This window comes from Neophocaena asiaeorientalis, unplaced genomic scaffold, assembly GCF_003031525.2.
Source record: "Neophocaena asiaeorientalis asiaeorientalis breed wild unplaced genomic scaffold, Neophocaena_asiaeorientalis_V1.1 scaffold5, whole genome shotgun sequence".
NCBI classification, from domain to species: domain Eukaryota; kingdom Metazoa; phylum Chordata; class Mammalia; order Artiodactyla; family Phocoenidae; genus Neophocaena; species Neophocaena asiaeorientalis.
The window spans coordinates 7288616-7311733 of record NW_020174698.1 but is presented as its reverse complement, the minus strand read 5'-3'; the positions used below and the strand labels follow the sequence as shown (position 1 = coordinate 7311733).

General features: G+C 34.3%; 1 protein-coding gene across 1 annotated transcript in view; it reads left to right on the top strand.

The window, feature by feature from the left end:
- The window catches only part of LAMA2 (laminin subunit alpha 2), a 588138-nt gene that overhangs the window by 258915 nt on the left and 306105 nt on the right, over positions 1-23118 (top strand). The window contains exons 9-13 of the mRNA XM_024759015.1: positions 1560-1649; positions 3037-3154; positions 8510-8688; positions 14922-15021; positions 21865-22025. Coding sequence (XP_024614783.1) covers positions 1560-1649; positions 3037-3154; positions 8510-8688; positions 14922-15021; positions 21865-22025 — 648 coding nt within the window. The remainder of the gene's footprint in view (positions 1-1559; positions 1650-3036; positions 3155-8509; positions 8689-14921; positions 15022-21864; positions 22026-23118) is intronic.

Genomic DNA, 23118 nt, shown 5'->3' with positions numbered 1-23118 from the left:
TGTTTAGATTCTTCACTTGTTAAAAAAAAAGATTTTTAATTATAATTTTGGCATGACTTAAAAATACACACCAAGGAAGACTGAATAATTTTGAAGTGAAATTTAATCTTTCCTGACAGTATATCTATCAAAGAAAAAAATCAATGGAAATAAATGTGTTCCTTTTATCATCTTTTGCAGAAAGCAGAGAGGGGTTAGGGTGCACATCTATTATTTATAACTTCATTGTACATGAGCCTTTAAAACAGTGCAGTAAAAATCAACATACAAATATGTTTTTTGAAAGTACTCAAGTTCTGTAAACACTACATATAAATTTAAATATATAAAAATAGGATATTGAATTTTAGCTCCTCTTCATGACACAGAAATGAAGCATTGCACATTTATATTTAAAGCAAATTTCCCAATTTTAAAAACACCTACAAAACTACAGTATCAGCTTTCTGAGCAACTATCCCTGTTTGGATCTGTATTATAAGGTGATGAAGTTAGTGAAAAGCAGACTTTTTTATGTCTAAGCTACACCTAAACTTCCTTGCAAGTTACAATAGTGTGAGGTCTAAGTATATCACGTAAGATAAAGTAACAAAAATATTATAAAAGATACTATACATAAATAGCAAAAACAAACACAAAGAATTTTAAAAAGAAGTAAAGAAAAGAAGTAAATTGGAAAAGGGAATTTGTATTCAGGGAACTTTGTGTCCACCTACTTATTCTCACTAAATGTGTGGGGGGTTTTTTTAGTGTAAATAATTGGAATAATAGAACTGTCTACCATAAGATGGTTATTTGGATTCCATAAGGTAATATGAAGTACTCTCCCAACTATAAAATGCTATATACAAATTAAGTAAAATTTTTACATAGTCCTGTTCTGTAATTACAAATGATCTTTTAAAAATAACTGAGTAGATGAAAATAATTAGAAACAGTCCTGTTAACTCAGATAGGAAAGTAATTGCATGGCTATTTTAACATAATAATGAAAAAAAAGTATTTTGCACATCTAGTTTACTTCTCACATTATGTTAAATCAAACTTATAATTAATTTTCATTTTCTTCTTGATATGGTTAAGAAATGTGTTGTTATGAGCACTATTTCCCTAAATTTGTTGATTCTTTTCAAATCCATCAAGTAAAACAGTCTGCGTATGATTCATGAACACTGATGTTCCTATAATGATAATAAAAAAGGTTTTCTTTCTTTCAACTTTTATGAAGAATTAGTGCCCTTGCTCCCCCGCCCCATAACAATTTGCTCTCAATAATAAATACTCCAGCATGGAGTATTTGTCCTGTGTAGTCCTTTGTACTGTCTGTAAGAAAGAAATTTCTAAAATGCCCACCTAACATAAATTAGAGGCATTCTGTCCCTGGGCTATGATTTCAATGTGAGGAGTTACTGGATACTTTTGTGAACCTTCTGTTGTTCTCTAGTGCTTCAAACTAAGGATACAAGCAGAAAGCCAAGTTTTTAACTGAATGTTCCCTTTTGTTGCTTTCACCTTGCAGTAGTCTTAATAGGATTTCTCTCTGGATTGCTTTTTTGCAGTATTACTACTCGGTCAAGGATATTTCGGTTGGAGGGATGTGCATCTGCTATGGTCATGCCAGGGCTTGTCCACTTGATCCAGTGACAAATGTATGTATATTTATAGGATGCTTTGGTAAAATGAAGCTCTGAACTGTAAAATGCTTCATGAGAAGCTTTGCTGACAGGGACGCTGTGAATGGGTGTCAGGCCCCCACTTAACAGAAAGCCATGCCAGGGTGAAATAGAGCTGGCAGGTAGGATGATAGACTTTGAAGGCAGCCATCACTATATCAGAAAACAGATTAGTTTTCTTCCAAAAAGGCTCCAAACTGGTCTATATATTTTGAAACCTTTCTAGCTATGACAGCCAGCTGTATGATTTAGCTTTAAAGAACTCCTGTCATCAATCAACCTGACCCTTTCTTTTAAGAATTTTCATCAAAAAAATTAATGCAAACAAATGAAAAATGTACATGGAAGTAAATCTAAATGACCATGGAACCGGAGGCTGAGGTAGGACAGGGGCAGGAAGGAAGGGAGTATTCAAGAGAGCTTGAAACCGCCAGGTCAGAAAATGCTGGAATGTTTTTGGGTTGAATTTTTCATTAATGACAATGGACTAAATGAACATAACCTAAAAAAGAAGATGAATGAGCATCTGTTTTTCTCAGTCATAAATAAACTGGTGAAATAGAAAATCATCCACTTTATAGTGTATGGAAGAAATGTATTCAATAGTAAGATCAGTGAATGTAGCTACATATGTAAAGATTTCTTTTCCTACTAAAACTGTAATGCAAATGGTATTTCTCAAATAGTATTAATTTTCTGACTAATGCATCATAGTATTACCTCCTCGGGAAGATTCAAACCCCTGGCATATTTTTCTGGGCAAGGTTGTGGTCCTGCTTTCTTCAGAGTGTGGGCACTGTCTATCAGGGGTATTGATGAGCAGTATTTCCCAAGCTTTGAGAGATCAGGCGGCAGCTTTGGAGGGCCAGTTCCATGTGATGAAATAAGACTACTCAAAACACACACAGACAGGAGACTCAGGCTTGGGGTATTAGATTTCTATTCTATCCATGCCCCTCCATGCCTAGGAATCTACTCTTTCCCCTCTTCCTACACCAAATGTTAATTGTACTTTGAGGGAATCCTTAAAATGGATACATCCCACCCAGAAGACCTGTGGATCTCAGGAATCAGAGAAGGGATTCTAGTCTTCTAGACTACTTCCAGCTGGTCCTCTTCTCTCTTCTATGTCTGAGCCCAGTGATTCCAGAGCCAGCCTGGATCTCCCTCCCTAAGCTGGTGTTGATCAAATATACCCACTCCCAAGGCTGGCACCTCTTCCTTCCCAGACTGATGGGAGTTTTAGATTTTGGTACATAGTCTTGATGTTTCCTTTTCTCTTCATTCTACCTTTCAGGGGAAGCCCCTCATTTATGGTTCCAAAGAATGCTGAAAGTATGCTTTTTCCCCATTTTTTGACTAGAAATCCCGCTGTGAATGTGAGCATAACACGTGTGGTGATAGCTGTGATCAGTGCTGTCCTGGATTTCATCAGAAACCATGGAGAGCAGGCACTTTTCTGACCAAAACTGAATGTGAAGGTATGTTCTGACAAGCCAGCACCATGGGTAATTCTTCCTTCCCTGGGACACAGGTGATATAAACATGTGCTGATTTCAGGTGAGCACATATTTCCGGTTCATATAATTTATCCAAGACAGTAGCTGGTAAGCTCTTTTACCCTCCTGTTTTAGAGTTTTCAAGTTTTTTTTTTTTAATTTGACAAATATTTACAAAACACCCACGAATTTACCACTGTGTGAGAATAATGAGAAATAGATAAAAGCATAGTATACACTTACTGTCATCAGGGGTGAATCTGAAGCTTACAGCATAATATATATATATATATATATATATACAAATGTAAATAAACATTCAATAAAACCTACAGGGTATAGAGATTAACCTTCTAAACACGTATGTTTATAAAATGGTTCTGAAACCAGTATAGCTCCAGATCCTTCTGCCTGTTCCCTTTGTAGTTCCTCCCCTAAATAGCTTAGGTAAATAGTAAATAGCTTTTGAGTACCCATCGTCTAATAAATGGAGAAAAACCAGAGGGAAGAGATCAGACCCTACAGGTTAGAGTCAGTTTATTATCTGGGAAAGAAAGGACTCTGATTCATTAGTTATACTTATTAAAGGGTAGTGTTTGGGGGCAGTAGCTGGGAAGAATAGGAGAGTAAAACGTAACAGAGAGAAGGCAAGAAGTCAAATTTGTGGAGAAAGAATATTTATTTTAATAATAGGCATTAATATTTTAAATGTGTGGTTTCACATTGATAACGGTATAAAATGCTACTATTAGAAATGGTATCAGAGACAGTCATTAGCATAAACTACGCTATAGTAATTATTGGACAGTGACAACCAAGAAAAAGCCGGTAATGAAAAACCATAAAACAACTGGCTATGCAAACATTTGCCAACAAATACTCATTTATACTTTAATATTATCACTTTTGAAGTTTTCCCTGAAGGGAAATACCCAAGAAAGGTAGCAGATGACTTTGTAGCCTAATATGGCCAACTGTCCCAACACAGTGACAGGGAAGCTAGAGAAACTTCTGTTTCTGGAGATCTGTTCAGGCCAAGACGAGACCTAAAAACAAAGACTTCTGCTGAACTATAAATCCAAACTAGCCAGAAAGCCCAATTCTATTGAATTCAAATATTAATATTTTAGTGAATCAGTCCTAATCACATTTTTTCAGTTCAGTAGGTGTATGTGCTCACCAAAACAGACTTGGTAGCCATTTTAAACCAATACCAACCTTATGTATTTATTGAATAAAAATATTTATCATGTATCATGTGTCAGACAAGATACGTCCTTAAAATTACTGAATTGTAGCAGACTTTAATCATAAAATATTCCCCAAACATAAAATACATTTTCTTTTCAGTTTAAGATTCTGCCTATCCTATCAATGTCTTGAGTCCCTTCATTTTCTGCACATATCTCTTTTGCCTTTTGAGTTGTGTCTGAGTGCTTGTGAAGATACTTTGGTTTAGAAATCACTCATTGTTACTGAGATGTATCTGAGGGAATGGGCCACCACTACCCAGTGTTGTAAGGGGTGGGGGGTAGCAGATGCCCAGCCCTTGTTTTTTATCATCTACCCCCAACCCCATTCCTGACAATCCCTCAGGATCTCCACAGCTTGTCCCGACAAGAGCAGACATTCATTCCTAAGACTGAATTTAAGTTAAATGACACCATGAATATCTCTTCTCAAACTTCCTTAAATTTAATTAATTTCTCTTCTGCTTGTAGAATATCAACAGTCACACGTGGAACTTTTGAGCATTTGAGGGTAGGGATTCTTCCTGTTGTCTCTAACATTCTATCACAGAGTTATCATGATGTAACGTTAAGTGGCTCTGCAGAATCCTTTACCGCTCTCCACTTGTGTGTATGTGTTTAAACAAGGAAACAGAAAGGATGGATCAGACTTATTAGCAACAGGGATGGACAAAGCAACACAGAAAGAAATTTCCACTTGCTGCTATATACATTTTTATAAAATAGTGTTATTATAAAACAATTTTATCTTTCTTTGTGGAAGAGATGGCAGGTTGTATTTCCAAACTGAGAAAATAATTTTTTTTTTTTTTTGAAATCCACAAATTAAAGATAGGGGTCTTAACCATAAAACCTTGTATAAATATTGTGCTTTTGGCAATGTACACATTCATAAAAGCTTATATGAAAATTTTATTTTCCAAGTTGAATTGTGTTCCATTCACCTCTTAATATTTAGAAAAATCCTGCAACGTGACAAATCCCTCTATAAAATGAATAACTGCCTTCTAATTCATTTGAATTTAATTTCGACTTTTATCAATCTAGCTTATTTGAGGCAGGTTATATCTCTAAAGTGCAAAGGATATGTATTCCATTGCTAAGCCTGTATTAACAGACAGTTTCTATCATGTGTCTTGGACATTCTGTGAAATAACAAACTGCTGATGACAGAGTGAAAAATGGCTCTTTGTGAGTAGATATTATCCATGTCCTCTAAGGCTATAGATGAAAGCTGTGCAGGCCCAGGACCTTTAAACAGCAGCCAAGGCTGTAGGAAAGGGCCCTCATACATGGAGTGTGAAAAGGACTGCTCCTCAGGCATCAGTCTTTACCGCATTAGCTCATGGTTATAAGTACATTCCGCAATACTAGTTCTAAATAATGTGAGAATAAATTTGTATTCCTCTGTATTTCCCTCTAGTTGTACTTGTAGCAGAAATCTTGACTATTTCTTGCAATATAGCTTTACAAGATTGTTGAGAATTCTTGGGCAGTGTCCTAAAGATATAAAACTGCTTATGATGCCTAGTGATTTATATTTGTGGCTACATGTCCCCTAGAATACATTTTGAAAACTCTCCACTAATATAGCAAGAGTACTATATCTTAAATCAAAAGCCAACAAGGTGAAGGAGATATTTGCAACAAACAAGAAAAGGAGATAATATCCTTACTATACGAAGAGATCTTCCATAGCAATAAGAAAAAAATTCAAAACAACCTGTTAAAAATGAGCAAAGATCAAAACAGACATTGCTCAGGAAAAAAATATGATATAACCATATAAAGAAATGATCACACTTATTTATAATTAAGGAAGTATCCATTAAAACAATAATAGTACTTTTTTTTAAACTTACCAAAATGTTCATTCATTCACTCAACATATGTTTGAATGCTCACCAAATGGAAAATGTTGGTAATACACAGTTTTGGTGAGGCTGTGGGGAAACAGTTTTATCCTATCTATCGGAGGGAGAGTAATCTGACATAGCATTTGCAGAGGGGATTTTTTCAAGTTAATTAAAATTAAAATTTCCCATGCCCCTTGACTAGAAATTGCACTTGCAGGAATTTAATCTGTAGATGGACTTGGATAGCTGTACAGGACATTTTATGATCCTTGTCTTTAGTACCCAATTGCTAATACCACTGCTACTGACATTTACAGGGCTGAGTATTTACTGTCTCAGGCGTTCTGCTAGATGATCTGCATTCTCACCACAACCTAAGAGTTAAGTACCAAAATGACGCTAAGACTTGAACTGTCTCCTCAAAGTCACTCAGCTGGCAAATGGGGAGCCGTCTAACACCAGACCCCCACTCCTAACCCCGACCTCCATTGCCCTCCTGGTAGGTACTCAGTGTTATAAAGGAGAAATCTGGAAACAATGTAACTGCCCACTATTAGGCATCTAAGTAATCAAGAAGTACCCAGTGTAGCCTTAGGGAAAACATAATACCAATAGAGAAGGAGCCATGCTATTTACTGTTAGTAAAAAGATAGTTCAGAACAGTATATAAATGTCCCCTTTTGTGGAATTAAAAAAGGATTGAGCTGTGTGCCGCACACAGGCCCGTGCACGTGCATACACGTGCACACATACGCACACACGTATAGATGTGGAAATCAATGCGAGGACACCTAAGAAACTCAACATATGAGGAAAGACACTGCATAGTATATTTTTTGCCTAGTTGCCATCCTAAAATAAATTCTACCCATTTTTTAAAGCCTTACCCAATTCTTCCTGGGGAAGTAATTTATCATTCCTCTGAACGCCTGTAATGTGATATGAAAAAGAAAAGGAGAGGAAGAGAAGGGGGTTACGAAAACATAGAGGATGAAGATGAGGGGAAGTGGAACAGGGAAAATCATTTGGGAACTTATTTATAACACATTATGCTAATGATTTTACGTGCATTTTAAATATCCCTACCTAGTAATTACTACTGACCACTTCATGTTTTATATGGAAACTGAGCCTTAGTGAAATGAAGTTCCCTACCTCACAGGACTACTAAGGAGTGAAGAGGACACCCAAATCCAAGACTGGCACGAAATAGCGTGATCTCACCACTGAGCAAACCAGCTCTCATCTTGTCCTGATACCTTGGCACTTATCGTACAGCTTTTTCTTATCAGATAACTTGAAGGGATTGTGGTAGTGGTTAGCCCTGCAGACTCTGGAGCCCGACTTCAGAGTTTGGCTTACAATACTGACTTGGTGAACTTTTACTAGTTACTTCACTTCTCTTTGCTTGAGAGTCCTAATATATGAAAAGAGGTTAATAGAGTCTGTAAGTCACAAAACTATTTGAGAATTAAAATCAGTGGTAATAAATATAAAACATTTAGAACAGAATGTGGCATATAAAAAATCCCTAGGTTTTAGTTATGATTAGTAGTAAAAGAAAGGAATAACATTTGACTCTTGAACAACATGGATTTGAACTGCAACGGTCCACTTATAGGCGGATTTCTTTCACTGAATGCAGACAACAGTGCTACAGTACTACACAATCCGTGGTTGGTTGAATTGGGGGATGAGAAACCAAGGACAGGGAGGGCTGGCTGCAAAGTTATACTCGAATCTTCCATCGTGCAGAGGATTGATACCCTTAACTCCTGCATTATTCAAGGGTCAAGTGTATATACTAAGCATGCTTTTTACCCGTAGTATCTAACACAGAGGTTCACATATAATAATTATTCATTACAGATTACATGGATGTTAATCATTCAGTACCATACTTCAGTAATTTGTTTGTCGTAATAGGAAATTGTAGGGTGAATTATATGAAATATCAGTTTTATAAGATAAAATCAGTCAAATATTGGCAATTTCATATGCTTCAGCTTAATTTATGTTTTAACTATTACAAGTTCCATTAAAACATGCAAATTTATTAATATGCCTAATAAATCCAAGTACTTTCTAGATACCTTTGCATTGATTGCATATATATACATATATAAGGTAATATAATTTTCCATATGGTATAAAAACCTCTTATGTAACAAAATATTATTTTTAAGTATATCTGAAATTAATGTTTATAAATTTATTTTTCCCTAATGCAGCCTGCAATTGTCATGGGAAAGCTGAAGAATGCTATTATGATGAAAATGTTGCCAGAAGAAATCTGAGTTTAAATATACACGGAAAGTACATTGGAGGGGGTGTGTGCATTAATTGTACTGGAAACACTGCTGGTATAAATTGTGAGACATGCATTGATGGTTTCTTCAGACCCAAAGGGGTAAAGTATGCTTTTTCTTTCATTAAGTGTTATTTTGGCTTTTTCAGACAGAGATGTATTATAGGGAAAAATAATTTTGATAGCTTCTCTAAATAATTGGACTTCAAATTCTCAAAGGTGACTAGAAATATTTCATAGTAGAAACTGTATAAATCTTTCAGGATGTGATATAAAATATTTCCATCTCTCCAGAAAGTCCCGTTGTGCCTCATTCCAGTCAATCACCACCCCCAGGCAAACTCTGTTCTGATTTTTAGAGCATAAATTAGTTTTGCCTCTTAGTGAATTTCCTAAAAAAGAAATCATAAAGTACATAAAATTGTTGGTCTTCCTTTCACTCAATTTAACATGTTAAGATTTATTCATGATGTACACATCAGTAGTTATTTCTTTTTTAAAAAAATTGCTAAGGAGTAGTCCTTTGCATGAACATATGTTAATTTTTAATCCATTCTCCTGTTGGTGGATAGTTGGGTCATTTCCAGTTTTTGGTTAGCTCCTATAAAACAGTTTTATGTGAGTCTTTTTGTGGTCATGTGTTATTAACCTTGTGTAAATATCTAGGAGTAGAGTACTTGTTTCATAGGATAGATATATGTTTGACTTTGTAAGATACTGCCAACATTTTGTCAAGTTAGTAATACTGTTTTACATGTTCACCAAAAATGTATGTAAATTCTAGTTCTTCCATATTATCTCTATTATTTGGTCTTGACTATCTTTTTGATTAGCCATTCTAGTGGATGTGGGTGTAGTAGGTATGGCAAGTGGGTACTAGGCAATCACTAAGTCATTCCCATCAATGCTTGGTGCTACAGCAGATCTTCTATTATGAATTTACAGCAGATCCCATGGATTAAATTCTTATTTTAAGTGTTTATTGGCTATTCCTATATCTTCTCTTGTGAAGTATTTCTTCAAGTCAAGAAATTGTTCTTTTTTATTCTAGAAGTGTTAGAATTTTAACTTTTAGGGCTATGGCCCATCTCAAGTTAATCTTTGTGTAGGGTATGAAATAATGATTGAGATCTATGTGGTTCATCTGTTGTTCCAGCACCATTTTTGGAAAAATACTTTCTTTTTCTCTTTTGAATTGTTTTGAGGCATTTTCTGAAAATCAGTTGATCTTTTGGGTCAACATGTGGAGCCCCAGTTCTGTTCCATGGATATATTTGTCCATCTTTGTGCTAATGGCACACTATCTTGATGACTTTAGCTTTTTTTTTTTTTTTTTTTTTTTTTTGCGGTACGCAGGCCTCTCACTGTTGTGGCCTCTCCCGTTGCGGAGCACAGGCTCCGGCCGCGCAGGCTCAGTGGCCATGGCTCACGGGCCCAGCCACTCCGCAGCACGCAGGACCCTCCCAGACCTGGGCATGAACCCGTGTCCCCTGCATTGGCAGGCAGACTCCCAACCACTGCACCACCAGGGAAGCCCGATAACTTTAGCTTTAATAAAACTAGAATTCAGAAACATATGTGCACTAACTTTATTCTTCCTTTTGAAGATTGTTTTGGCTATAGTAGTTTCTTTATATTTCCATGCAAATTTTAGAATCAACTTCTCAATGACAGAAATATTAGTTGGGATTGTTGTATAGAATCTAAATGCAAATATGGAGAGAACTAACACTTTAACAATATTGAGTCTTCCAGTCAATGAATATAGTATATCTCTTCACTTATTTCTGTCTTCTTTAATTATTCATATCAGTGTTTTCAGTGTAGAGATCTTGCATGTCTTTTGTTAATTTTGTATAATTTCCTTCTGCCTGAAGAACTTCCTTTAGCTTTTTTAAAAAAATAGGGCAAGAATTGATGGTGACAATTTCTCTCAGGTTTATTTCATCGGAAAATGTCTTTATTCTACCCTTATTACTGAAGTATATTTTCATTACATGGAGAGAGATGTTTGTTTTTCTTTCAGTACTTTAAAGATATGGTATTTTCTTGGGCTTCCCTGGTGGCGCAGTGGTTAAGAATCTGCCTGCCAATGCAGGGGACACGGGTTTGAGCCCTGGGCCGGGAAGATCCCACAGGCCTCGGAGCTGCTAATCCCGTGAGCCACAACCACTGAGACTGCGTGCCACGCTACTGAAGCCCACGTGCCTAGAGCTCTTGCTCCACAACAAGAGAAGCCACCACAATGAGAAGCCTGCTCACCACGACTAGAGAAAAGCCTGCACGCAGCAATGGAGACCCAACACAGACAAAAATAAAATAAATAAATTTATTAAAAAAATAACGATACAGTATTTTCTGGATTTCACTTATTCTAATGAGAAGGCAGCCATCGTTTGCATTTTTTTCTTCTATATTTAATGTGTCTTTAACTCTCTGACTGATTTCAAGATATCCTCTTTTTATTTGCCTTTTAGCAGCCAAAACATGTATTGGCAAACTATGACCTCTATATCAAATTTGGCCCATGGCCTTTATCTATGTGGCCTGTGAACAAATATTTTTTTTTTACATTTGTAAAAGTTTGTTAAAAGAAAAAAAAGAAAGAGGCAGAGGAGAAGGAGGGGAGTAGAAAAAGGAGAGGAAGGGAAAGGAGATGGAACGAAAATGAAAAGGACAACAAAAAAATTAAGGAAAAGAAAAAGAAGAACAAGATGAACAAGAACTAGGTGAAAGAGGTGGAGGAGAGAAGGAGGAGGAAGAGAAGAAACAAACCTTATGTGCCTTACAAAGCCTACAGTTTTAGTTACAGAAAAAATTTTCCAATTTCAGAATTGGACCATGTGTATCTAAATGTGGCTTTCTTTGTGCTTACCTTCTTGGCTACTGAGCTTCTTGTAATTATAAATTGAGATTTTATACCACATTTTGGAAATTTTAAGCCATTATTTCTTTAAAAAATTTTTTGAACCATGCTCTCTCTTCCCCTTTTGTGACTCCAACTGCATACAGGTCAGGTTGCTGGACTGTGTCCTATAGGTTACTGAGTCTGTGGTAATTAAAATTTGTTTTGTTCTTCAGATTGGATAAATTCTATTTATCCGTAATTAGGTATACTACCTTTCTCCCTGCCATCACTTACCTGCTGCTAAGCATATCCAGTTAATTTTTTCATTGAGATATTTTATTTTCAGCTTTATAGACTTATTGTGTTTTTTGTAATTTCCATTTCTCTGCTGAAATAATCCATGTGTTTACTCCTTATGAACATTATTTCCTTTATATTCTTGGGCACATATACAGACCTGTACAAGTCCTTGTCTGCTAATTTCAATACTTGGGACACCTCAGGGTCTGTTTTTATTGACTTGCTGTTTCTTGAATAAGGACCACACCTTCATTTTTCTCCTCGTGTCTAGTAATTTATAATTTACACAGGACATTGAGGATGATACAGTGTAGAGACAAGATTTTGTTGTCTTCTTCCAAAGATTGGTGAATTTTGTTTTAATAGGTAATCAACTTACTGACTAATCACTATTAAACTGAGGAGGCTTGCTTTTATACCTTGTTAGGACAGATTAATAAAAAGCTCAGGTGTTTAACCTTTCCAACTTGATTGATAAAGTCTTGTTTCTGTTCACTCTATGGTGTGTAGACTGGAAAATTTTACTCAGATCATTTAGCTTTCCAGCTGTTGCTATTCACTGGGCTCCTTGGAGTCCCCTGATTTAATGTACAATTAAAGGATCAGTTAAGAATTGAGAGGTATTGATATGCAAATTTTGTTGTTATCCTTATATGAACATGGATCTCGTCTACTGTATTTTCTTCTTTCAAATCTCAAATCCTTCTAATTTCTGCCTGCTTTTCCTACTTTTTTTTTTTTTGCGGTACGCGGGCCTCTCACTGCTGGGGCCTCTCCCACTGCGGAGTACAGGCCCCGGATGCGCAGGCTCAGCAGCCCAGCCACTCCGCGGCATGTGGGATCCTCCCAGACTGGGGCACGAACCCACGTCCCCTGCATCGGCAGGCGGACTCTCAACCACTGCGCCACCAGGGAAGCCCTCTGCCTGCTTTTGATTATTCTCCCAAGTCCTCAAATGTTTGATTTTTATATTTTGTCCAGAATTCATAATTGTCATTTGACCATGTGCTAGACCTATACAAGACACTGTGCCATCATTAAAACTGGAAGCTTCATCAAGTTATTAAGTGAATCTGAGCCTAGATTTTCATATTTTAACACATAAAAATACGTATGCTATATTGTGTTAAAAATTCAAATCTTTCAGGTTCTTAATATTTGGGTAGAAATTCAGTGTGTTTTTATGAAGATATAGATAGAAAAGTTTTGTGCATTGCAAATTTTATAGCTAAATAACGTATCTCTATGATATTCTTAAAATTATTGCCTTAAAATATAATTTTAGATTTATCTCCTAAATGCATATATTTAAATGTTAAAATACACACACACACACACACACACACACACACACACACACACACACACACACATATAGCAGTGCTTACTTTGAGGATTGATTAGTAATCTGATTATTTTAATAAAATTAAAAATCAAGTATAAAGTAGATTAATTTATAAAATCTCTTATGTTAGGACTTGTTCCTGATCAGCAGTCTGATTCAGGCAGATTTTCCCAATTACCACAAAGAAGGATAACAAATTAAGAGGCTTTGGTTTACTCAAGCTCATCATTGGAATCATAAATCATATTTATAAGAGCTAAGAATTTATCCTAAAGAAATGTATTGCTATATGCCCACAGAGAGTTTTGTTTTGTTTTTCTTCATGTCTTGGTTTTCTCTTGGTTAGAAAGCCCTCCTCCCAATTCCACTCTCAAATTGCTACTCATACTTCAAGCTCCAGTCTAAATGTCACTTTTTCTGTGAAACATTGCTTGACTTCATTGTGTTATTACTCTCTCTTCTTTTGCCCCAGAACGCGCTGCTTGTGTGTCTGTTTTATCACTTTGCACATTCTATTTAATCAATATCTTTCAAGTCTGCTATTCCTGTAAGCTTCTTTAAGGCAGAAATCAGGCCTTATCTGTGCTTTGCACAGTCCTTACTTCATAATAGGAAGTGAATGAATGGGTCTTAAACAAATGATGATTTTGAAACTGATCTGTGGATATAGTTGATTGAATTCTATCAGACATGTAAATATTTCTCTACTTGTGAAACTTTGACTTATATTAGCAAACAGGTTTTCATTTATCAATTAAACCTAGATATATACATATATAAAACTGTATTTTATTGGAGAAACATATATATATACTTATATACACAATTTTCTATATATATTCAGAGTATTTTAGTATTTCCTAGGCAAAGAATTTCTTTTTTTTTTTTTTTTTGTTCTTATCCTATTGCATCTTGAAAATAAATATTGTATATTTGGTACATTAGCACGGTCTAGGTGTGTTTAATTAAAATATTCTAGCATTAAAAACTGCTAGTTGTACTGTGTATTTAATGTATGTGAGGAATCTTATGAGATGCTTTATATGTTATTCCTCTTAATTTTAATTTAATAACATCACTAAAGTTTCTACTATTATCCTCATATTATCAGGAAGTAAGTAAATTGCAGGAGGCCACATAGCCAGTAAGTGGACACAGTGGGATATGAGCTCAAGCCTTCCTAATTACAGAGCCTACACTGTTTCCCCCCAGATTATGCTGCCTCCTGAGAAAGTCAAAATTTTAACGTAAATATTTAACATCTTTTTCAAGCACCAAATATACATTTCTATTTAATTAGCTATATCATGATCAATGTAAAAAGTTTTTGAAAAATTACTTCGGGGAAAAATTACTAATTTTGAACTATGTTGTAATAAAACAACAGTAAGGAAGATTTTATTATGGAATGTATATTTCTCTAATATTCTAATGTTCTCTATATAAGCAAACGTTGTTCTTTTTGTTTGTAATGATAATGATACTGTGATTATAAAAGAAAGAGATGCATACTGAAATGTGTAGGGATTAAAAGACTCTTTATTGGGGATTTTCTTTAAAAACTTCAGCAAAGAATAAAATGTGATGAATCATATAGCAAAATCTTGATAATTGTTGAATCTAGGTAACAAATATTTAGTAGTTTATTATGCTATCCTCTTTATTTCTGTGTATCCACTTAGATGAAATGGATTTTAGAAAATGCAAACATATAATAAAGAAAATTTCTTATATTATCATTTTCTAAATATAATTTATTATTATTTATTAAAATGTTCTTTAAAGTCTTGCTGAATTGAAAAATTTACTGTTTTTAAAACAGAATTTTAATATTTTTCTTAGATATCTCCAAATTATCCAAGACCATGCCAGCCATGCCATTGTGACCCAATTGGTTCCTTAAGTGAAGTCTGTGTCAAGGATGAAAAACGTGCTCAACGAGGTGAGAGCTATAGTAGAAGGCCATTGTTCTGATGAAAGGACAACTAAAGCCAAGTGTGATTATTTTCAGAAGATGGAATAAATTTATTCTTTTTTTTTTTTTTGGCTGCGTTGGGTCTTTGTTGCTGTGCGTGGGCTTTTTCTCTAGTTGCGGAGAGTGGGGCTATTCTTTGCTGCGGTGCGCAGGCTTCTCATTGCGGTGGCTTCTCTTGTTGTGGAGCACAGGCTCTAGGTGTGCGGACTTCAGTAGTTGAAACATCCAGGCTCAGTAGTTGCGGCACGTGGGCCCCAGAGCAAGTGGGCTCAGTATAAATTTATTGTTACAGCTATCAATGTCCCCTACAGGAAGCAGTTTTTAATTCATCTCAATAATTATGTTTGTTTAATTATACTTTAGAAGCAAGAAAAGTTGAATCATTTGTTTTGCATTAGTATACGTGTATATATATATATACACACACATATATACATATTTACATGTCTATATATATATCTTCTAGTCTATTATAAATCTGTGGTGTATGTAATTTTTTGACGTCTTGCTATTTATTATATTGCTTTGCAGCATGTATGATTTCTAGGGTGAAATGACAGTGTTCTTTGAGGGATGTGTGTGCTACAATGGGAAGAGCGAATAGATGAGATCACAGACTGAGATGTAGTTAATAATACAGAAAGTGAGAAGTCTACATAAAGGACTGTAAAAGGCAGTAGGAATGAGTTAATGAAGGGAAAGAGGCTGACATTAATTTAAGACAAAACCTTCTTTGAGGATTGAAATTCACGATGAACTCCAAACATTAAGTAATCAAATGCCAAATTAACTCTTTGATGTAAAATGTTTAGGAACTACTTCCAGGAAAGTTGCTTGCCAAAGTAGAAAATTCATAGAATATATCTGGAACTGTTTCTTTATATTTCTAAGACTGGATTCTTCTCTTCTGTGGAAAGACTAAAATAAATCATGGCTATGCTATAGGCTTTTTCCCTGAAAGACCTTCTATTTAAAAGACTGGCAATATTTCTTTGGCACAGTTTAGCTTACCTGCTTTCTTTACAAAACTATTTGATTATCTGTTTAAGCCTTACCGTCTTAAATCTTAAAAGATTAAAAAATTATTATTTAAAAACTCAAATGGTGAATTATTGATGTCACTTTTCATTTTATGGTCCCTTATCTTTTTATGGTAGCAACTGAATCACATTATTTTGAGCAATGTAATTTAATTTTATCCCGAGTTTAAAATGGTAGGTATTTTGTTGTTGAAAAAAGTGACTACCAAAAAAAAAAAGTAGAAAAATGAGTATTCAATGCAGTGGTAATTCAGCATAGTACTCTTATTAACATTTGTGTGTTAACTTTACATGTTGAATTTTTCCCCATATCCGTTCGTTTCTCTGAAATCTGGTTTTAGCTCCTGAATACAGTACTCAACTTTGAATAGATATTAAGATTGTTTCTAAATTTTGTATATTTTAACCAATGCTTTAATGAAGATCTCTGGATATAAATATTTTTCAATTATTTTTTTCCTCTGTGCTCTAAATTCTTTTTTCCAAATTATGGTATAGTTGATGTACAATATTATATAAGTTACAGTTATACAAAATAGTGATTTTTCAATTATTATAAAAACAACACATGGTCACATAAAATTTTAACAGTAGGGAAGGTAATAAAATAAACAGCAAAGTGTCCTCTTCAACTTATGCACCCCTAGTCTCATTTCCAAATTTAATCACACTGATCCTTTCCTCCTCTTAAGTTCTTTTGGAAGAACTTATCTTTCAAACAATATCTGAATAATATTCTTAGTATTTTTCGTCACCATTAAATATTGCCTATTGACTGTCCATCTTGGAACACAAACATTTCATTCATATCACCTTCTTCCTACCATTCATATCTTTTTATAATTTTTTTCTTCTGTGGTATTTTTAGCATGTTAAATAAAAAGCTTAAATTCCTAGTTTTTGATTTGTTAAAGTTGGACTTTATCTCTTGAGGTCATACTACACAAACTGAGAAGAAGACCGTCCTTACATGCTCCCCTGATCTTCAACCTACTTGACAATGTCTGTCAATTGCATCTTCACCTTTTCAAAAATTGTGTAGAGATATTTGGTTCCAGGCCAATAATTAATTTTTCTAATTTTAAATTGAAAGCAATAATCAATATTTGTAATATTATAATTAGATCTATTTTATTCAATATGGGCTTGAGTTGAATAATTAGACATATAACCATGATACATTTTTCTCTTCCTGTTTAGTCTGATGATCTCTTTAGGAAACAGTCTCAGATGTAGTCTAATGATTTGGATTTCTTAGTCAGAATGAATAACCAGATCATGAGAAATGATGTTCACTATCTCATTGGCATTAACCTGATTGCTAGAGAAAAATATTTTGTGTGTGAATTTTCTGTTTCCTTAATTTTCTTTTTGGTGTAAGGTGGTTTTTTTCCCTCCATAGATTTGTAAGAGCTCTAATAGTATGTCGTATTTGTTATGAACAATTTCTGGATTTTCTTTGTGTCTCATTATTATAGATAAGAATTTTCAATGTATATAATTTTAAAATTTTTATATAATAACCTATGAAAATTTAGAAAACCCACTTTAGCTATAATAATGACATACTAAAATTATTATGCATAGCAATATTTTTCTATTGGATTTCTTACATGCCTTTATAATCCTAAAATTCTTATCTACTCCAAGTTTACACAAATTATTTATTTCTTTAGTTTTTATTTCCTTTTATTCTTCCAGTTTTATTGAAATATAATTGACATACAACACTGTTTAAGGTGTTCAGTATAATGATTTGGCTTTCATACTTCATGAAATGATTACCACAGTAAGTTTAGTGAACGTTCATCATCTCGTATAGATACAAAATAAAAGAAAAAGGAAAACATATTTTCTTGTGATGAGAACTCTTAGGATCTACTCTGTTAACAACTTTCATGTATAACATACAGCAGAGTTCATTATATTAATCAGGTTGTACATTACATCCCTTGTACTTATTTATCTTATAACTGGAAGTTTGTACCTTTGACCACTTTCATCTTGACCACTTGATTTCTTTTTAGGATACTTAATTCTTTAATCCATCTGGAATTTATTTTGGTATATTTTATAAGAAAAGTTTCTAACTGCATTTTGTTTTTCTGATAGTCTCTTTTAATTCACCTATATTTAATATTATTTTTGTTTCTTTAAACATTTAAATACAGTCCCCCCTTATCCCTGGGGGTATGTTTCAAGATTCGCAGTGGATGCCTGAAACTGCAGATGGTACCAAACCCTGCATATACGATGTTTTTTTCCTATACAGACATACCTATGATAAAGTTTAATTTATAAATTAGACACAGCAAGAGTAACAACAACTAATAATAAAATAAAACAGTTATAGCAATATACTATAATAAAGTTATGTGAATGTGGTCTTTCTCTCTCAAAATATCTTTTTGTACAAATTCCATGCCTTTTTCATCTTAACCAAACACTTATCATGCCCTGTGGTCAAAACTTTCACAATTTGAGGTGCAACAGCAAAACTATCACAAATTTCCTTTTCCTTCTTCACAATTTCATAGATAGAAGATTTGTTCTTATGGTAGACCTTAACAACCTCAGCATACAGTTTGTCTTTCTTAAGTTGAAAAATTTCACCGTTTCACTTAAAGGAAGCATTTCATGGCTTCTCTTTGGCATATCTGAATTGCCAGTATCACTACTCATATTTTGGGGCCATTATTAAGTAAAATAAGGGTTACTTGAACGCAAGCACTGCAAAACCTTGACAGTCAATCTGAAAACCAATATGGCTACTAAGTGACCAGTGGGATGAGATATGCTGCCAAAAGGGATGATTCACATCCTGGGCAGGATAGAGTGGGATGGTGCAAGATATCATCACTGTACTCAGAAAGGCACTTGATGTTAAACTAATGAATTGTCTGTTTCTGGAATTTTCCATTTAATATTTTTCGACCATGTTTGACCATAGGTTAACTGAAACCATAGAAAGTGAAATCACAGAGAAGACAGGACAGCTCTATGTTTATTTTTTCATTTGTATCTGTTACCAGTATTCTCTGCTATCTATTTGATTCTGCAGTTTGATTTTTCTGCTAAGTCTTTATCAGGGCCTTGTTTTCTTGTGTGTTTCATGATTTTGTGTGTGTGTGTGTGTGTGTGTGTGTGCACACATACCTGTGTATTTTCTAGTTTACCCTTTCAGGAGTCTTGAGTTTATATGTAAAGTTCTCTGATATGTCCTCCTAACTTGAGTAGTACCTAGAAATTGTCTTTTGTTCCATAAAAACCATGCTCCATGCTCTAGACTAGTTAATCAGAATTAGTCAACTTCAGGAAAGACACTGGTTTAAGGACTGGCTTACCACTCTAGAAAGTAATTTTTTTAGTTTCTGATCTCCAAGGGGTTTCTCTATTTCATAACAGCACAACCATTTTATATATATCTCTCTCTGCTAACTGTCTATCTTTAATTTCATCCTGCATAGTCAAGTGTTCTGAACAAGGAAGTCTTTATGGACATTTACTTCATAATATTTCCAGAAACAAACATTAATAGACATTGTTTATAACTTGCAGTATTTCTACATTTGGTATCAAGGTCTGGAGATTTTAACATCAGAAACAAATATTAATTTGGGGGAATGCATCTGCAACCTTTATTGAACGGATTTCTTTTCCATTTGACTTATACATATGATTTAAAAAAATAAATGTATTAATGTTAAACGTTACAGGCATATCTCAGAGATATTGCAAGTTCAGTTCCAGACCACTGTAATAAAGCAAGTCACACTAATTTTTGGTTACCAGTGCATATAAAAGTTATGTTTACACTATACTGTAGTCTCTTAAGTGTGTAATAGCATTATGTCTAAAAACACAATACCTTAATTTAAAAAAGACTTCCTTGCTAAAAAATGCTAACCATCACCTGAGCCTGTAGTGAGTTGCAATTTTTTTTGCTGGTGGAGGGTCTTGCCTTGATGTCAATGGTGGCTGACAGATCAGGGTGGTGGCTGCTGAAGGCTGGGATGGCTGTGGCAATTTCTTAATATAAGACACCAGTGAAGTTTGCCACGTCGATTGATTCTTCCTTTCATGAACGATTTCTCTGTAGCATGTAATGCTATTTGATAGTATTTTATGCACAGTAGAACTTCTTTCAAATTTGGAGTCAATCTTCTTAAACCCTGTGGCTGCTTTATCAACTAAGTTTATGTAATATTTTAAATTCTTTGTTGTCAGTTCAATAGTCTTCACAGCATCTTCACCAGGAGTAGAATCCATCTCAAGGAATCACTTTCTTTGCCCATCCAGAAGAGGCAACTCCTCATTCATTAAAGTATAACATGAGGTTGTGGCAATCCAGTTCCATCTTCAGGCTCCACTTCTAATTCTATTTCTCTTGCTATTTCCACCACATCTGCAGTGACTTTTTCAATTTTCCTTTGATTTCCAGTATCTTTCATTGTCTATATTTTTTTGTACTTCTAATTAGTGCTTATTTGGAGCATAAATATAATAACTTAAATTATGTTTTTATTGTACCTTTAGTAATGTAAAGAGCTTGTTCTATTGAATTTATTTTAATTGAATTCTACTTTGGCCATCATTAATATTACTACAACTGTTTTTAATTTTCTATATGCTTTCCTAATGTATATTTACCTTTTATTTTTAATATTTCTTGTCATTTTGTCTATTTCTTGTGAACATTACATGCACATATTTTTAATTGAAAGAGTAAGACTAACTTATGTATTGTTAGTATGTATGTTTGGCACTCTTTCTGTCATTGTTTTATGTTTTCTCAGCATAACGTTTCCTTGCTTTTTTCTCCCTTCTTTTGTTTTTTGAGTGGACTATATTTTACTGATTTGCTCTTATATTTTTCCAGATTTTGAAGGTCAATAACTTGTATTCTTTCATGTGTTTTTTTTCTATTTTTCTAATCAAAGACAAGAATAAAAATTGTCTCTTGCATTTCTCTATTTAAAATAAGCAAACTTAAATGGCTATTATTTCCCTCCTCTATTCTTTTTTATCCCCCAAATATGTATTCCCATGAACACCCTCAGTCTCTTTTAAAAATTTACTTTATTGAAGTAGAGTTGATTTACAATGTTGTGTAAATCACAGCCAAGTGATTCAGTTATAGGTATATATATACATTCCTTTTCATGTTCCTTTATATTATGGTTTATCAAAGGATATTAAATATAGTTCCCTGTGCTATACAGTAGGACCTTGTTGTTTATCCATTCTCTATATAAATAGTTTGCATCTGCTAATCCCAAACGCCCAGTCCATCCTTCCCCCAACCCTCTGTCGCTTGGCAACCACAAATCTGTTCTCTAGGTCTGTGAGTCTGTTTCTGTTTGGTAGATAAGTTCATTTATGACATATTTTAGATTCCACATATAAGTGATATCATATGGTATTTGTCTTTCTCTTTCTGACTTACTTCACTTAGTATGATAATCTCTAATTGTACCCATGTTGTTGCAAATGACATTATTTCATTCTTTTTATGGCTGAGTAATATTCCATTTTATATATGTACCACATCTTCTTTATCCATTCATTTGTCGATGGACATTTAGGTTGAACACCCTTAGTCTTTTTCTTTGTTGTACTTAGTTAGTGATGTTGTACTTAGATGATTGTTGTTAGGGTTTTTTTTCAAGTAGTATATTTTTCTGCCCAAGGCACTTTCCCATCTTGTGATAGTCTGAGGGGGGTTATGAGTCAGTTAGAAAATATTGATATGTGTCTCATCTACCATTAGGTCTGGCACCTGGGTCCTGTCATTGCAAACCTGGCTTCAGAGGGGTGAGCTGTGATCGGTGTGCCAGGGGCTACACTGGCTACCCAGACTGCAAACCCTGTAATTGCAGTGGTGCAGGGAGCACAAATGAGGACCCTTGTTTTGGACCCTGTAACTGCAAGGTATGTTGTTTATTCTAGTAATGTCCCATTGTTTAGAGCAAAGGTCATTTTTCTTGGTTTCTCTCATATATCTGCAGGCATTAAGCAATTAGAACGTCTGTAAATCTCCATTCTCTATTCTATTGGTGGCATTCCTGTTAAGTGTCTTTAGAACCAGGTTCACTGCAGCAAGACACATGCCATTTGTCTAAAAACCTACAAATACAGAAGATAAGTCACCTTGAGAATGTGTTATTTTATAACAAAAACAGGTTTCCCCCACTACCTATCTAGTCTGTTAATTTTAAAATACACAACAGTAAAACTAGCAATCCTTTAAATCTACTGTACACTCAAAACTACTTCAGCTTTGTATCTAATTCTGAAAATAATTCTGTCAAGGGTTTTATTCTAGATTTTTAAATAGTCTTCTGAATTTGAACCCAGATAGGTCTGAAAATACCGTGTTCAAAATCCTCTGTTTAATTACCAAATAATGTGAGAAACCCTAGTGGAATTGATTAAATGCTCAATATTTCCTCCCAAGAGTACTTTCAGAAATTGCAACTTTATTTGTTGTATACACTCAGATAATCGTGTTAACACCAAGGGATATATTACACCTGCAGCTTATACACATAGGGGAAACATAGAGGCAAGCCCAAGTCTAAACAGATAAAACTGATTTCCTTTAGCTATAGTAATCAGTTCCAAAACGTTCAGATCAGACAGTGTTAGCTATATTAGCTGAGAAAATAACCACTCCATTGAAAAAGTTAGCATTCCATACTGATGTAAAAATAAATGTTACTTCTTTTTTTCTTTGTTCTCAAACATAGGTGGAATCTTATTAAGAATATTTCCTTTATTAATTCATTAGTCTTCTCTAGGCAGCTATAAATTATATGCTGATAGTTGTTATATGAGTGTGCATATGTATACAAATGTTAGACCATAAAATAAGAAGTAAATATTAGTATTGATGTTGAGTGTTCATTTATTGGGACAGGAATGTCTGAAATAGGAAGCTAAATACTATAATAGTTATATAATAGGTATATGTTTTATCAAGGATAATTTAGGTACCTATCTTGGACCACTGAAACAATAAAAC